Source organism: Emydura macquarii, unplaced genomic scaffold, assembly GCF_026122565.2.
Source record: "Emydura macquarii macquarii isolate MOO-44397 ecotype Brisbane River unplaced genomic scaffold, CSIRO-AGI_Emac_v2 contig_2897, whole genome shotgun sequence".
Lineage (NCBI taxonomy): Eukaryota > Metazoa > Chordata > Testudines > Chelidae > Emydura > Emydura macquarii.
In genome coordinates this window covers 8,483,993-8,502,481 of record NW_027133034.1, presented here as the reverse complement: position 1 = coordinate 8,502,481, position 18,489 = coordinate 8,483,993, and the positions used below count along the sequence as shown (strand labels likewise).

Here is an 18,489-nt window from a genome sequence, read left to right as displayed (position 1 = left end):
TTGCATAATGAAGCAGGTGCTTCTGAAGACTACCTCAGAGATATATGCAGCTGTAGAGCAGCAGGATACACGGCAAAGATGTACAGTGGACAAATAAATGTAGGAGGGATTATTTTCACAGCAGTGCTTGAAATTAGATGCTTGCATTAATACTGAACAATAAAGAAAAGGAGCACTTAGAATAAAATACTTTTGTTAATTGTGACCATGCTGTTTAGCATTCAAAGATAAGTGTATTTTGGATTTTTTTAGAGTAATTTCATTTTTTACAGAGGAAGTAAAGGTAATAAAATTAAATCAGTCAGTCAGATAGTTAACTAATATTGTGGTCTATCAGATGAAATTTGAGATCCTCTTAAGGATGTCTGGCTTTCTATATTTTCACAATGTAGTGTTTTGTTGGCATACTAAGCAATGTTGTAAATTATGCCACTAAAATATACATGTGCTTCAGTTTGGTGATTGAGCATTTTGTTGAACCTTCAACATTTGCAACAGTTAGATTTAAGTAGGTTGTAAAGGTTTAAGTAGCCTGAATTAAACTTGGATAGGTTCCCCATTTATGGTAGAATCATGAACACACACAACCTCCTTTTTTTTTTTTTTTTTTTAACCTCTTAAATATTTGTAGAAAACAATTTTACACTGTTTTAAACAGAGCATCATTTCCAAAGAATACAGTATTGATAAAACTCCATTTTTCTGGTGGTATTTCCTTTATAACAGTTACATGCTTTCCCTCTTATCCTGCTCTGTCTCCTAGAGGTGTTATCTACAATGCCTGCCTAATTTGCATGTGGGAAATCCTTCCTGCTGATTAAAAATATTCTGCATCATGAGTCCAGTTTCCATTTAACTATCTGCCTGATTTAGTAGTGAAATTGGTTTAATTTCCCCCCGCTTCATTCACGTCTTCCTCTCACAGGTGCATCATATACCTCCCGATTGCCGCATGACTTTATTATGAAACTTTCTGCTTGTGTGGTTTCACTTGTCCTGCACAGCTTTCAAAAGAATGCAGTCACTTTTCATTTTTAATATGAATTGTAAGTTATAAGAAACCTTTACTGTGTTGAACCTTAAAAGTATGTTACAAACAAACATTGATTTGTTTCCACCATACTTTTCAGCCTCATGTGCCACTGTGCCAGTCATCCTGACAATGCTTAAATTGTGCAGTGAATAAGGCGCCTCGAGTAGCGCATGTTTCTTCTCCCACTTTTTCCTGTTTCATAGGAATTAATGCAAACCACTCCTCCTACATATTTTCTTTGCTACTTACTTCACTTTTACATGCAGGCTCCATGGATAGGTTGGCGTTCTGAAGCTCATGTTTGGACCAAATTTCATGTCTGAAATCCCTATCCAAGGGAAATATGAGAGAAAAGATACTCACTGTATGGAGTCTAAAGATTGTATTATGCATCAAACATTGGATGTCAAATTAAATATTGATGAGCATACCAGTTTTTAAAATAGATTTTTCTGTTTAAGGAGCCATTTCATTCCTGGTGACTTGAGTGAAATGTGGCCCACAGTCTTATAAATAAAATATTTTTGGATCATTCATGATCAGTAGATATGGGTAGTTTTAATTCGTGGCCTTCATTCATTAAACCATTTCACTATTTCCATTTCATGACTTTCAGCAATATTTAATCAAAAGTATACTGGAGAAGGGGGCTCAATTCTAGAAGTCATTGTTGCAGTGTGCAAGGCACAACAGCCATGTCGATTTTCTGTTGCTTAAAATATGTTTGAATGAAAAGTATTGTTCTTTATAGTGTTTTCCTTCTGGTCCCTGAGGTTTTGACTGAGAGTTCAAAGGTTACTCATTGAAATGGCTTTTGAGAACCCTCATTTGCAGTTAAAAGTTACATACTCAGACTACTATTTGGTGGGTGATCTCCTAGTCATACATCTTGGAGATTGTCTTGCCTCCTTTGCTGATAGTTGCTGCCTCCTTTGCCCTCTCTTACTATAAATAAACATGGTAAACTTATCTCAGGAGCTGAGGTAGTCTTCATTAGGCTGCATTTGGATCTAAACTTATTTTAGCCCTGTTCATCCACAACTAGCAGAGTGCCTTCCATTATCCAGAGTAACTTTATGTGTTAGATAAGTCTGCTGAACATTTCTGATACAAAGTATGGGTAACGTGGCATCTGTCACAGAATGGTACAGACTGCAGGGAATTCTCAGTTTATATTTGAAACCTTCTTTCTCCCAGACACACAAATGGAGATGCCACATTGTGTTTGTGTAGTAAATGAGATGTGGCATTTTAGTTGTGTATCCTGTTGTGGGTGGAATGCAGGAGGAAGTTTTTCTGATAGAAATACTGACTCCCCTGCCATCTGTGTCTGCTGGCAACTGTAGTTATTTGTAGCTACTCTTGGGGCCCTTGTTTTTTGTTGTTGTTCTAAGTACTATTGACTCAGTTTTCTCTTTCCAAAGGACCAGCATTTCTGTGAGCACCTGTTCTCCTTTGACCACTGTATACACTGAGATCTTATTAATAGAATAGATTGCTGCAAGGAAAATAAGCTGCCTCTTAGGAACCTGTTCTTGTTTTCCAGTTGGCTGCTGTTGCAAGAATTCCCTCTGGAAAACACCTTATTTTCTGTTGCTTCACCTTCTGCTGTGTCACTAAGTTTTAAGTCCCCGACTCCCAACCTTTTCTGGTTTTGTTTTTTAAAATCTGCCACTGGCAAGTTTGTTCTCTTCAGAGCCTAATCCTGTTACCAGTGATGCTATTGACTATGGGCCATTGCATACTGACCTGGAAAGCTGCAGGGTGTTTCAACACTCTCCCATTGCCACAAATTAGCTGGTCTTGGCAGTTGATAGCAAGTGCCCCTTAGACACTCATTTATTTTATTTTCCTGTGTTTCTCCCTCAGCAACTTATTCCTTCCTTTTTTTTCTTCATTCTGGTGTTTAGCTGTACTTAGTGTTTATTCTTCAGTTGTCCTGCACTCTTAGTGGTTTTGTTGAGTTTTCCGTCTCCTGTATCATCTTGCTATATTCCCTTCATTGCTGAAGCCCACTGCTAATTTTTGTCATTACTATGGCACTAATTTTTCTCTCTTTTTACAGACCTTTTTTTTCACCTGTCTGCCTTTAACTGATGTTGTGATTCACCACTTTTTACTTACTATCCAGTCCCATGCTTCCATCTTCATAACAAATGATTCAACCTTATATTTTAACATCTCAGAAGTTAGTAGTGTTTGGAAGAGATCACAGAATCTAAAACTATGTCAGTTTCTTTAGCTATTGGCCAATTGTTAATTTATCTTGTGGTATATTCATCAGTTTGCCCAAGAGTGACCTCCTTTAGATTTTCCTGGAAGCTCTTGTTCTGTTGTTTTCCTTTTTCTTCTGGTGTGGTCTCCAAATCAGTATTTATTTTCCCCCTGAAATCTATATTATATTCAGAGACTGTCTGGTATCTGACAAATCTTGCACCTTGCCTTCTCTCTCCCTACTATATTGTAAGCAACAAGCAGCATTTTATACTTCGTTTTGTCTTAGTGCCGTATCCATATTTGCTCATTTGATTAGTCGTTCCAATGGAACAAATAGTTTTTAGCATTCTTTACAGTCCCCTATGGCTGTTGTATTAACATTCTTATGGGTTTTCCCATGGAGTGAGGAGCTCTGACTTCTAGCACTAGATTGCTGCATTCAGCATTGATATTAGAGTTCAATGGTAGTAATATTGTAGTCACAAATCTGACAATTAAAGAATATGCTGTCTTAAAACAGAATTGAAATGATTATTGTATTGAGGGTGTATGTTTTCATCAGTGTTCTATTTGTACTTTTCAAATCTAGTTCAGAGCTAGATTTTATATTTAATTTTTATAGATTTTATATTTAAATGTTATAGGTATGGTGGAGATGGAGGCAAAATGTAACTTCGTTTTAAAATGTGAGACGTGGGATTCTATTTGTTTCAGTGTTTACCATGCAAGTCTTAGTTATAAGCTGATTGGGACACTTTCTGCACAGCCCAAAACTTCTGCATTTTAGCAATTATGTTTAACACCCGGAGCAAGATAAGCTGGTCAAATCAGTTTCTTGACTTTGAGGAAGAATTAACATGATAAATGTGATTAAAGTTCAACAGTTTAATTTAATAATGAAAATACTAGCTTTTCTCTGAAATGGAAAGAACAATTCTTGACTTGTCCTGGGTGGGTCACAATCAAAAAACAAAATTATCCCATTATTAGGAAAATGGAGGGCTAAAAGTGCCAAATTTAATTAAGTGGTACCAAATTAATCTTACACAAATTAACACATTACTATTATCTGTGTTGTGGTAGCATGTGGGAGCCTCGGTTTATTCCTGGTACCAACCCAAAGTCCTGGGTATAAATGGGAAAGCAATATACTGACTCAGTAAATCAGGATCAGAGAGACTGCTTCAGGGTGGATTGATTTAAATTAAAATAAATTAAAATTTATTCATGATTTAAACCAGCAAGTAGGAAACCTTGATTTAAATAATTGATTTTAATCTTATTTTGCATTTGTACTTTTTAGTTATTTTCCTAAAGAAAGGTTGATTCTCCATTGGTTGGTAACCATTAAAACATGTTAATTTGCAGCTAATTATAGCCTTTATACTTAATTTGGTGCTTCTTTTTGCTAATCTGGAGGATACAGTATACAAATACACATTTATTTCAACATTTGTGTGCTTAACAAACATTTATTCAGATCCATAATTTTTATATTTTACTGAGTTAGAAGATGACGAATGATGCATTTCTAATTTACTAGTTGGTGTGCAATTTTTTATTTGTGATTGTGTCAAACTCTATTCGGAAAGAAATTAAAATTCAGTTAAGAAAAATTGTGGTTTGTGCATTTTATTACTTAAGTAAAACTACCTTATGTGCAGGATATATAGACAAAAAGTTGGTCAAAACATGTTTTGCATTTAAAATGAACTGATTTATTAAACAAAGGAAATATTGTTTGTAGTTAGTGAATTGAACTTGTTTCTGGTCACCATGTTCTTCAAGATTTTAGAACTAGCTGATCTCATCCTCTCATCTGTTTTTTATTCAGAGATTGGAAGAAGAAAAATAAGCTTTCCTGCTTTTTTCAGCTCCCAATTGGTTTTCTTAACTTTGAATGAACTAGTCATTGAATTGAACTAGTTGAATAAACTGAAATAAAGAAAATGTTCTCTCTGCACCTGCAGAAAAGATTACTGGTGTCAAAAGCTGGTTTAGTACTTCAACAAACCCAAGTTCCAGGTGCTTAGCCAGTGACTTCCACCATTTTCAATGGTTGACTTTCTTTAGAGGTTGGTAGCAAATGTACTGCTTAATATTACTTTTTAAAATGAATTTGAATTATTTTTAATAACTTATAGTAAGTATAGGCCTGATAAATTGCCATAATTTCAAATAATTATAATTAGGTTGGCTTGTAGAAAAGAAACCTGCATTTGATTTAAATAAAAATATCTAATGTTTTTGTTTTGTTTTTTGTTTTAATTATCAATCTCTTTATCTACCCTGGGCTGCTTTGAAGGAAATATGGTATCCTTCTACCTTATTCAGGCAGATAGAGCACACTTATAAGTGACAAAGTGCCTGGTTTATTTAGTAAAGATGTTTTGGGAAGATGAGCAGAAACTTCTAATGCTGTATGTTGTGTGTTTTTGTTTCCATTTCATCTTTGTTTTGTGTGCACTTTTATTTTTCTTCAGAGTTTGTGTATATATGTACATGTGTTTCTGCTGGAAATACAGTACTTCTCTAGAAGCAGCCGAGGAGGCTGTCTTTATTTATACAAAGACTAAGGGAGAGGTAGTCTGGAAATCTGCAAGAAAAGTGTGAGGAATAAATAGTCTTTTGCCCTGCCATTGGCAGTGCTCTAATCGTTCTGAGAAGGATCATTTCATTTTCACAAGCATTAAAGATTTTTCAAAGAAAGAGGAACAAGCAATAAGATGTTATGCCATGTTGTTGGCTTAGAGAGACAAGGTGAGTGAGGTATATCTTTTATTGGTCCAGTTTCTGTTGGTGAGAGAGTTAAGCAGTAACCTGCAAAAGTCAAGTTTCGTATGCTGAAAAAAATTAATATGCACAAACATGATGATTATTACTCTGAAAGGTGACTGAAAAAAAATGGCTTGGGTGGAGGCTTCATGTTTCTGGTCTGTCACTTCCAGAACAAATCTGATCAATTTGCAAGTTTAAAAAAAAAAAAAAAAAAAAAAACTTCATAACTGCCATTTTTGCAAAACCAGCATGAGATCTAAAAGTCAAGTTGTATTTTACGTGTGTATCTTTCTGCCCTGTATATCTCCACCAATAATAAAAATTCTGCAACTGGAATTTAAAATTCTGCTTTTTGCGTGTGTTAGCCAGAATAAACACTATTGCAACCTCTCAGACCTGTCATGATTCTATACCTGGATTCTTATTCCTGGATCTGACCTGTTGTGTGACCTTGGGCAAGTCACTTCACTGCTCTATGCCTTTGTTTCTCTCCCACCCTTTGTCTGCCTTGTCTATGTGGATTATAAATTCTTTGAGACAGGCTTTGTCTTTACTATGTGATTTTTACCTTGCACAATGAGGCCTTGATATCTGTTGGAGCCTCTAACCATTACTGTAATACAAATAATCCTGTGTACTTAATGAGGCAGGACAGAATAATATGTGAGCATGAAATTAAAGACTATCATAGTGCATAGGCAACCTCAGTTTTAGCATTTCCTAACTTTAAAGTGCTTGATTTTGTAGCCTAAATAATGGGGGGGAGGGGTAGAGCGGTGTTGTGTGTGTTTTTTTCTTTTTTTAATGTAATTACTTACCAACTGTCTGCTAATTTGTCCATTGTACACAACTAGAAGTCTTCAGCATCTGTGTGGGTTAATCTTTTAGCTTTTGTGAATGAGGGGAGTGCAGGAGGAAGAGTAAAAATTAACCCAAAAAGGAAGGGGCTGGGGAAATGCATGTCGTCTTAGAGAATGTAAGAAATGCCTGTTTCAATGGTGGTCTTTTAGCTTGTTGGTGCTTTTATTATAACCAGAACTGGTAGCAATGTCTATTATTAAGTTTGCCTGACATGTCTGCTTATAAGACCTGTTTTCAGTTGTTTCTAACTTTGCCAAACTTCAGACATTTGGGCTGAAGTTTGCTGTGTCTGATGTCTGCCTCAGGCTGAATTTTAAAAAATAAATTTCTGCTAGAACAGTTCAGTCATTTCAGAGAATGAGATTAGGGGAAAATATATTGTTTTCCCATGTTAAAAAAATTGTGGCAACCTTTTCTTTGAAAAACTCTAGGACCTGCAAGAAATTTGGCAGGGAGGTGACATTTGTGTCAGGAATATGCCTTTTGTCTTCCTTGGAAAAAATGGAATTACAAGCCTTTGAAAAAATCACACATGCTCAGTAAAGACTTCTTAGATATTAGCCTCTAAATTGCTGGGACTAGCTGGCCAAAGAGACTGGGACAAGAAGGCAGGGGGACACTGAGATTGGATGAGGAGGCTGAGGAGCAGCCTCAAACTGGAGCCAACTGGGGAAGGGAACATGGGTGTGTGTGAGCGCATGAAAGCCAGGGAGGGGAGACAGATCAGATGAGGAGCCAGCAGGTGAGGAGGGCTTGCACTGGCTGGTTAAGCAGACTGGGCCTGGAAATGAGGAAGAGATTGAGGCTAGAACAAGGAGTCTGAAGGAGTTGAGACTTGCTGGGCAAAGGCACTGGGGTTGGGATGAGAAGCAGAGACTGGGACTGGCAAGGTGAGGATGGGACTGAAATGAGGATCTGGGGTGGGGAAGAGAGGACGGGGACAGATTGGAGGGAACAGAGCAGAAGGGGGTCAGTCTTGGGGGGAACAGACAGAAAGGTTGGGGGCCACTAGATCATACTCCCCTCAAGAGCCTGGAATGGAACCCAAGATTCCTGTGTCTCACCATTCCTCTGCTGTCAGCAAATGTCTGTGAAGCTCACTCTAGTGCTGGTCCACATAGCGGATGAAGCTTTCTATCCGTTTCTTTCTTAGCTCAAGTGGCACGACAGTGTTGAGTGTGGTGCATATAAAGGTCCTAAACCTACTTCCAGCATTTTCAGTTTATTATTTAAAAAAATCTAGGAAATGACACACACAAAAAAGCGATGTCTAAAAGAACATTATTAGGCTTGCAAAGTCAAGTACTCAAAAGGTAGGAAATGCAAAAATTATGATTGCTTAATTTTGCTCACATGCATTATGGGACAGTCTTTAATTACATCATCATCATACTATTTTATTCATCATTTTGTTTTTTTAAATTTTTTTGTTAAGAGTAACAACGTTGGCAGTAATTATGGTATTTAGAACAGTGGGCTTTTTTAGTGAGTAAAAGAACTGCCCTCTGAATCAAATACTAGTGGTATTCATAAATAGAAACTACTCATTGGATGAAAGGAAAACTGGTGAAGTCACTCACAAGATATTAACAGTTGAAAACTAATGTTCACTTTGTTCCTGTGCTCTGGAAAAAGAAATGAACCAAAAGAAAGTGCTACAAGCCTCAGAGAGCCAGTAAAACAGAGAGAGGGCAATATGAGTCTGGCTAAGTGATACATTTATGTACCAGGACAAAACTAGGGCAGTCATGAACATTTTATATTCAAATTATTATACTAGGGTCTTCAGAAGTTTTCCCAACATCTACTAGTAGCCCATTGACAAACACTTGTGCCATCACAGCCCCGAAAGCCAGGTCCCATACAATTTAAAATAATATTGTGTTTATATTTTGCATTATCAATCTACTTCCCATTTAACAAGTTTTGAAACAATGTAACTTTCTCTATCTTCTGTGCTTTTCTTGTATCCTGTTTCCCCTTTCTGGCTTTACTCAACTTTTCCATCCTATTATATACATTGTATTATTTGGAGTGTGTCCTTCCATTCTTTTTCTCTCCATGCTCTTGTATCCTTTCCTCTTTCTTTCCCAGTGTTGTCTTCTGTTCTGTAACTCCAGTCCAGTATTTTCTCTTGCCCACATCTCCCTGAAGATCTGCCTCTTCTTCACTTCTTAGGTAGTATATCCCTCTCCTCCTGTTTCTTGCTCTCACTCTCATCTGTACCCATTCACCTGTGTGCAGTCATTCAAGTATGAACTTAACTAGATGTGGCCAGCTATAAGAAACAGACATGCCTGTACAGAAATGCACCTTGGTCCTGCTCCTGTGCCTTCCATATCCTCTTTTGAGAAAAAATAGCACCTGGGATGCTTGTCTTCTGCTCCTTCCCCCCATATTGAAAGATCATTAGTGATATCTGGACTGCTCTGCTCCCAGGCTTACTCCCTTCCTTCAAGGGAAGGAACCAGCTGTTCTAACTATTCTCTCCACATCCCTAGTCAACATACTCGTCCCATTTGAGTGGATTTTTCAATCCCTGGGTATAGTGCATGATACTACAGAAAACACCAAGCAGAAAAGTCTGAGAGCAATAGTTTTAGGCTGGAATGCCAATTAAATAGTGCAATATGTAAAAGAGGTGTTATGTAAGACTGAATTTCATCTCCGTTACACTGATTGAGAGGCTCAAAGAAGGCCGTATTTGAAGTAGGGTAGGCACTTATGATCACCCTTTTATGAAAAAGGCTATTTTAGGAAAAAAATTAAAGGGGTAAGCAGGAAGAGCACCAAACAATGTAATTCAAGCCAGCCCAATTTGTATTAGTGAGTGGGTAATTCATTCTCCCCTCCATGTTCATTCAATTTTTGGCCTTTTTGAGACCCTCGTAAACGAGGCGACAGCATTGGTGGTCCTTGTGATATGAATCAGACGTATTAAAAACATTAGGACAAAATTAGGGATCTCACCAAGGCGATAAAAAGTGTTAAGTTAGTGAAAAGGTTTTGTCCTATGATGGTATTTGAGCTATAAAAGAAACTCAAAACCCTGGGCCCTAACTACTATTAGTGGATTATTCTTAGGCAAATGCTCCACATGTATTATTCTATCTACTCCTCCCCCTCCCCCCCCCTTGGAAAAATGTATCTTTATTCAGCTACTGGTCTCCACATTCTCAACCATCCGTTTCAGTTCACTTGCATTCAGACACAGGCAAGTAATGCAAATAAATAATCGAAAATCCCTGGGAAATTGGGCTTGTCAGCTTCTTTGCAGAGAAGAGACCCCACAAATACCCATTTAGAGGCACAGCAATTAAGAAAAGGTATCAGTCAGCCTTTTGATTAAAGGCGTGTCCCCTCCGTTTGTTCATATTCAGTCTAGATGTTTGGTTAAATTCCCCAAGGCTAAAAGGTGATTAGGTAGTTGCTATGACCTCATAGATGTAGACATTTTTAAAAGAGGACTTGTTAATCGTAACACTTAATACTTTTATTTTTCCTCTAATTACTTGTGCAAGAGGAGATGGAACTATCTGCTGTGAGTGTTCTCCTTCCATCCCAAATTTCCTGCTCCTATAGCATTTGCCACTGCAACTTAGATTGATATAATGTGAAAAATAAAATCAGCCAAGCAAAAGGAACTGCTGAAGGTTGCTCTTATTTCTCACAACTCAGCAGTGTGACTGGATGACCTAATTCTCTTTCTTTATCTTTTTCTGTCTTCTTCCCACCCCCCAAAAAGAGCATACTCCTTTCACGTTACTGCAGATGGTCAAATGCAGCCTGTACCTTTCCCTCCTGATGCCCTCATTGGACCAGGAATCCCTCGCCATGCTCGTCAGATCAATACACTGAATCACGGGGAAGTAGTGTGTGCAGTTACCATCAGCAACCCCACAAGACACGTGTACACTGGTGGAAAAGGATGTGTCAAAGTCTGGGATATCAGCCAACCTGGCAACAAGAGCCCTGTCTCTCAGCTGGACTGCCTGGTAAGCAAACAGGAACTTGAGCACAAAGGTAACTTTTCCTTGGAGACCCAATAAGGAAATAGCTCTCCATGTCTAGATTTTATTCATATTATAAGGAAATATCAGTTAGTTCTGTTTCCTGCTTTAGGCACTTAACTATTTTTTAAAATAAAGTGGTGGTGGTGGTAGTGATAGAAGAATCCTAGTTTATTCATCACAACTATGATTAAAAATAGTCAGATACTGCACTAGACAGATGACTGTTAAATGGAAATTTTCCCCAGTTCTTTCTCTTACAAATAATGGGGGTTTTCCCAGTAGATGAGATGAAAGTTACAGACAGTGAATGCAACCAGATGTGCTCTGTGATGTCTGAACATTCCATAAGTATTCCTCTTTTGCTACAGTTCATATAAATAGAAGGTAGTTACAATGTGCCTGATTAAACGGTGTGGGAAGTGGTCTCAAACTTAATATGGCACTTATATGTATTTGCTCTTGTTCTGAACATAAACGTACATTTGCTCAGAGCTGACAATGAGCTCAGTGCTGTATACAACGTGGAGTAGAGCTCAAGTAGCTCAGGAAGATTCATACATCATACTCTACTCCAGAACCAATAAAACCAGCTGAAAATGTTTGGAAAGAAAGGCAACCAGTAAAATGTGAAGGCAACTGCTCTACTAAGGGTGTAAGCTATAAATCCCTATAGTACCTATTTAAACCACCGAAAGTTTGCTTTCTATATTCAACAGTTGGTACAAGCCAGGGTATCCAATAAGGTTTTGCTGTGCCCTTCCTTATTGCTATCCAAATGTTAGCCATCAAATATCATTTCTGAATATATATATGTGATGTGCTCTGTGGAGGATAAAGTCCTGGATGCAGTGTTCCTAGCTATCTAAGTTTAGGTTATGTAGTCTTATAAATGTATACAATAAAGCCAACAAGATCTTCTACCACAAAAAATGGTTGCTCTGCTGTAGTAAGGAACGTGTAACTCAAAACAAATAGTAATATTCCTTTCTTAAAAGTTTTGAGTTATAAACTTTTATCCTTTTGGTAGCTACAGAAATCTCACCACAAAAATTTTGCTATTAAAATGAGGAAATCTTGGCAGCCAATAATTTATGCAGTAAAACTTGTAATGGCCAAAGCCTGGAATGTTTCCCTTTAGTTCTTGTTAGTCAGCAACATTATCACAAATGTGAAAATACTTATATGGTAAAAGCCCTGCTGACCAATGAAGGCCCAGTGTAAGTCCCAAGAAACAGGTTAAAAGCAGTCAGGACATAAAATGTGCAGCATTTGTAGTTATAAATGGTAAGCACAAAATAGTGTTTAAGGAGAAAACTCCAGGGCGGCATTGGCCTCACTAACTCCATTTTCATAGATGGTTTCTCTACACTGCCAAAGAGGTCATTTGCTCTTTCGGAAATATTCCTGTGGTGTTGGCAGCTGTAGCAGAAGGAGTCCACTTGTACAGCAAAGCAAGCTCTTGGCTCTGTCAGTTTGTAATGAGATGTAAGATTTGTCATCTGTCAGATTCAAAACAAAGTAGGCTTCCGTACTTGCAGTATGAAAACTAGCTTAATTTCTACAGCTGCAGTCTCTACTCAGTGGTGAGAGGTAGGAGATTGAAGCCATTTAGAATCTGCTGGTGAGTTTTGTGTGCTTTGGCACCAGGAAAATACAACCTAGTGTTTAAAACTTGGATGCAGCATGGATCATGTCATTGGTTATTATCAGAAGGTATTTATTAATGTAACTGAGGTTGCTTGTATTATACAGAACAGAGATAACTACATCCGCTCCTGTAAATTGCTGCCTGATGGATGCACCCTCATAGTTGGTGGGGAAGCCAGCACGTTATCCATATGGGACCTGGCAGCACCAACTCCTCGTATAAAAGCAGAGCTGACATCTTCTGCTCCAGCCTGCTATGCTCTGGCTATCAGCCCCGATTCCAAGGTCTGTTTCTCCTGCTGTAGCGATGGGAACATTGCAGTGTGGGATCTGCACAATCAGACGTTGGTCAGGTGAGTTATTCTTACTTTACAGAAGGATTTTTCCTAAAGTTACTCTTTAGATAATTAGCTAAATATTTATTGTTCCTGCATAGTGTATTTCATGACAAGTGTTAAGTTAGATAGTCCTTATTGTCTAGAGAACAGAGTTTGAATCCTACTTACGCAGATGCTAGTTTAGTGATGATCTCGGCTTAGTCCTGGAAGACACTCTTCCAGTTCATTAGGGACCTGATCCAAAATCCCCTGAAGTCAATATAAAAACTCCAGTGTACTTGAGTGAATTGTGGATCAGCCCCAAATCACTGCAAACCTTGGCATATATATCCCTTTCATCTCTCTGATTGACGAAGGGTGAATGCAAACTTTGGGGTAGTATTGAGGTGTTTTTCTTTGTCTTGAGCCTTGTTACATAAGCATTGAAAATCACCTGATTATAAATGGACTATCCAAAAGTGATTTAGAAGAGTGTGGCATCTGTGAACTCTATCAATAAGGCATGAAATGTCAATAGGCCATTGTGCATGAGAAAAGAGTGTTGATGAGGCACACTTTTTTTACTCTGTTCTTTGGGAAGTTTCCTGTGCGGTAACTCCTTGGCCTTTGCTGTTGAGATTTTTTTTAGCATACAGTTTATTATACTGGCATTTGGATGCACCAAAGGCAGCTCTTAAATTTTGTTTTGTTTTAATCATAGTTTAAATAATGTTAAATCAAACTTGAAATGAATTCATGCATTCCTCCCCAGTTTTCTCCTCTCACAGTTTTAAGATACTCTCTTGGCAGTTGGTCAGTCCTTTCGCAGGCTAATAAATGATACTCTTTACAGTCAATCTCTAATCCTTTTTAGGATTGGTTGGCAAGGAGTACAATTAACTTAATGCCCATATAACTCACTTCTTTAACTGACTTCCCTTTAAGCCTTCAAGACAAAAACAGTGAATGTGCTAGAAGCAGAGAATCCATTTCTAAATGTGAGTGCCTAGCATGGTAATGTGTTATCCCTTTCTGCCATTGCGCAGAGGCTGGATCTGGAATTGCTTGGGATAGCTTATAATATAATAATGCCGTGGTCTACTAAAGCTGACTTTTGGTACATCGCTACTAAATTTGTAGAGATCCATAGTATTATAAGGAAACGGAGCCTGAATTAGGAATGGGCCTGATTCTCAGAAAGTGTTGAGTATGCACGCTGTAAAATCAGGCCTATTTTAAAATGTCTCTGAGTGGGCACCAAAAAAACCTGAGGCATCCCAAATCCTAGTCACTCTTTAGAATGGAGGCCAAGATATGTGCACAAAGTGTAAATGAAAAGCTCTTTGACTTTCTATCTATGAATTAGATTTTGGCATGTCCTACGATATGAATGTAAGAGCGTCTGTGTACCCTCTGGCTGTGTATTTAAATTATGTCTGTGTACAAAAAAAAGCTTTCTAAATTTTATGACACTGTCGTGAACGCCAAGGCTAGCTCCCATAGTGCTGTATGTTTGCTTCAACTCTTCCATTGCCTTCTACATTTACTAACTGATCATTCCTTGTGTTTTCAGACAAGTGATTTGTAACAAAACATGCCACATGATCTTTTTTGTGGTAGCTGTAAATAATTTATAGTTGTGAGTCCCAAAAGAGTCCTTTTTCCCCATCCACCTTTGACTGTAAGGCATAGGACTTCCCCAAAGCTAATTGACAGTGAAAATTGCAGGAGTCTCAGAAGATGTCTGCCTAAGGATTAAGGAAAACTTGAGTTGACCCTTTGTTGCTGAGAGCTGGGAGTTCCTAATGTAAAGCTTTAAAACAAAACATAATGTTTAGTGACTATGGGATCTCATGATCTACTGCCACTGAGGACATAATTTTGCTGATTCAGTCATGGTGACGGTGTGGTTTTTAAATTTTCTGGATTCCTTCCTACTAATATTTATGTAGCCAAATCTTCTAGGTATTTATCTTCTTGATCCATAGATAAACAAAAACTGAGGAATAAATAGTTTGTCCCCTGGATAATCTGTTTTTAATCTTGATTATCCATTCATTTTTTCCAGGTGTGATGGCTACTGTACTTCTGGTTTTAAATAGCTTTCTTTCTTCCCAAAATCTGATAGGAAATATTTGATTGTTTTTGTTTAGCTAGCTGTACTCCAGATTATTTCCCTAGCACCTGCAAAATGTTTTTTGTAATCTGTGCATTTCATTATCCAGTCGAGAGGGGCTGGCTCTTGCACATCAGCAGACACACAAGAGATGACACACACATACAGAGTCCAAAACTAACAACACGACAGTGTTTACCATGAGCTCTGGCAGGAAATCGTTATTCAATCTGGTTTGTTTTATCAGGCAATTCCAGGGCCACACAGATGGAGCCAGCTGTATTGACATTTCTAATGATGGTACCAAGCTCTGGACAGGAGGTTTGGACAACACTGTCAGATCCTGGGACCTCAGAGAAGGGAGACAGCTACAACAGCATGACTTCACATCACAGGTGACTAGTTTTTCCTACAATTTTTTTTTTTTAATTTGCCAGTTGATTTAGGATGATACTCCATGCATTATGTTTTGAAATTCCTATAGGTTATTGGCTCACAAAATGTAACAATAGCCTAAATGATAGCTCACTTCCCCCCTCCCCCCTCCAAAACATAGTTTGAATTACATGAATAATTAACTAAATATTCCCCTATTCTCTTATCAGAATTGGAATTATATTCCTGCTCATGAACAGTTTGGATTTTAGTTTAAGCTCTGTCCTCCACTGAGCTATTTCATTAACATTGCAAAAAGTATAAATCATTTTCTTTAATTTCCCCAGATCTTTTCCCTTGGATATTGCCCTACTGGCGAATGGCTAGCTGTGGGGATGGAGAGCAGCAATGTGGAAGTACTACATGTAAATAAACCAGACAAGTATCAACTACATCTTCATGAGAGCTGTGTGTTGTCACTCAAGTTTGCTTACTGTGGTAAGTTGGCCTGAGCATGGAACAGGGAGCCAGGAAATCCTGTGTTCTAATCCCTGCTCTGCAACTTACTTATTTGTGTGATTTGGGCAAGTCACTTCACCTTTCTGCCTCTTATTCACCATCTGTAAAATGAAGATAATATCCATTTACTTCCTCCAGTGGCTGTTGTGAGAATTAGTTCATGTTTGTAAAGCACTTTCTACTTGACAAGTGGTTAATTTTTTTAAAAGTATTATTATTATATGCAGCAACAGCATTCCGATGTGGTGGGTTTCATATTCTCCCCATTGTCCCCCACAGATGTAAGCAAAAACCATGTTGATTAGTACCAAGAGCTTTGAATAGTGTTAATCAGCCAACTAATAACCCCTGAGATTAATATGCCTGTTGAATTAAACCTCATAAATGTGAGTTGAAAATGTAAAATCTGTCAGTTGTTGGATGTTTTATTATACGTTCTCATTGCTTTTCTGGTACATTTCTAGGTAAATGGTTTGTGAGTACTGGAAAAGATAACCTTCTTAATGCCTGGAGGACCCCCTATGGAGCCAGTATATTCCAGGTAAGAGTAATAGCCTTTTTTTTTTTTTTTTAAAGAAAAAGATGGAATAGTGACAGTACAAAGATTGGACTTATGTGCTCCACGTTCTTTGAAACCAAAATTCAGTGTTGGAGGGAGGGTGAAAAAAGGATTTTTAAAAATGATATATTTTTCTTTGAGTGATTGCACATGTCTGTTCCACTTCAGGTATGCACACACCCAATATACCAGAGTTGGAGATTTTTCCCTTAGCAGTGCCCGTTGGGGTGGCATATGTGCCCTCAACCACCTCGTGCTGCTGCCCCAGCTCCCCCTCAGTTCTGTCTGACTGCCTGTGATCAGAGCACATGGGCATACTGCTGCAAGTTTCTCTTTACACACAAATTTTCTTCCTTTCTGTAAATAGTTAGGTTAATGGTATTCATTGGTATTCAATTAGTGTAGGTTTTCTTTGTTGTTTTTCTTGGAGCATTGGTTCCTTCTTACTCATGGGGTACTGATACCCAGTGCTGGCGTATGCGAAGGTCTCCGGGTTTTAAGTCTTGTCCTGGCTGAAAGAAATCTATGCCAGTGAGTGGTCCTCATTTCACCTCAAAGTGCCTTATTGTGAGTCGCATTCAAGACCTCTGCCCAATTTGCAGGGAATTGCAGGGAATCCCAGACAAAAATAACAGATAGATGAGACTGCATCACATCCTCTTGGAGGCCACCCTGCATTCACCTTCTGAACCTTCCTGTCAAGGAGGGCATCAAGTCTTCTAGCATTGGTGATGAGTGCCCCTCTGGATACTGCTTCTGAATGTTGGCACCAATCCCCTTCTCTTGTGTCAAGACAGAAGCATAGAAGATCAGACCATTCATCAAAGGAGCTGAGTCTTGAATCCACTTGAAGATTGAGGTCTCTGAGACCTCCATCAGTAAATAATAAGGAGAACAGGTTAGGATGTCCTCTGGAAAGAGATGGTTCCTGTTACCACCTCTTCTCATCAAGGGTTGTCAAATCCAGCACCCATGCCTAGGCCATTGAGAAGGACCTCTGCTACAGTGCCGATTCCTTCGGCACAACAATAATAGCACCAGGAAAATCTCTTGGTACTGATGATGCTGGAGACCTATGTGGCAGCACAGGACCTACTCTGCCTTTTGGTGCCAGAATCGCTGATGGTCCATGAGGCAAGCAGGCTGGTACCAATTAATCCTCAGGGCCTGGCTACAGACCTAGCCCAGAGACAAGTTCAGCCCTCAATACTGTTGGGGGCTAGCTCTTTGGAGCATCTAGCACTTTCTTGCCCAGTGCCATCCAGAGGTACATCAGGATACTGTCCCCAGTGCTGATATCTTTGCAGACACACACCTTGGACTTTGGCACTGCTTGGCAATCACCACCCTGGTCAGGCGACACAGGGTCCTCCTCGGAGTGTGGGGTAGGCTCCTATGCCCCTGGCTCCTGGGTTAGATGACAACACACACCCTTTTGCTTTCATCGCAGGAATTCTCTTCCTGTTACCTATCAGCTGTCGGGTGACTTGGATCATGGGAGCAGTCGTGGCTGGGGCCCTGTGCTAGATCTATGCCTTACTAGAACCAGTGGGGCATGTCTCCCACTTCCTGAACCTCCTTGGTTCCATAGTCTTATAGATCTCCTAGCAGATGGAAGGTTTGCTCACAAGGTCCATGCTAAGCAAAACCCTTAAGAACAGACTCGGCTTCCAAACCTTGAGCTACTGCACCACAGGAAGATCAGCCTCCTCTGCATTTTTAACAGAGAGTAGCTACCTCTTTTGATATCCCTGTTGAAGTGGTTCAGGAGAGTTCCCACAGGCTTTTGGACATGATGGGTTCTGCAGGGCCTTCTAAAGTGACTCTGGCCATCAACAACACGGTACTAGCTACCTACAAAATCTTGTGGCAAATACTATCTTCTCTGCCTTTGACAGCTGAGAAAAGGTGCCATGTCCCTTCTCAGGGTTATGCATGTTTATACCCATCCTTCACCAGGTTCCTTAGTTGTCTCGGTAGTGAAGGAGAGTATGACAGGGTTGACCCTCTTCTACCCTCTCCTACTCCAAAGGACAAAGACAAGAAGATTCCTT

General features: G+C 38.9%; 1 protein-coding gene across 3 annotated transcripts in view; it reads left to right on the top strand.

The window, feature by feature from the left end:
- The window catches only part of LOC137166881 (transducin-like enhancer protein 1), a 99,837-nt gene that overhangs the window by 77,181 nt on the left and 4,167 nt on the right, over nt 1-18,489 (top strand). For all 3 annotated transcript variants that reach the window (XM_067568779.1, XM_067568776.1, XM_067568777.1), the window contains 5 exons: nt 10,635-10,884; nt 12,655-12,902; nt 15,230-15,377; nt 15,705-15,855; nt 16,341-16,417. In XM_067568779.1, coding sequence (XP_067424880.1) covers nt 10,635-10,884; nt 12,655-12,902; nt 15,230-15,377; nt 15,705-15,855; nt 16,341-16,417 — 874 coding nt within the window. The remainder of the gene's footprint in view (nt 1-10,634; nt 10,885-12,654; nt 12,903-15,229; nt 15,378-15,704; nt 15,856-16,340; nt 16,418-18,489) is intronic.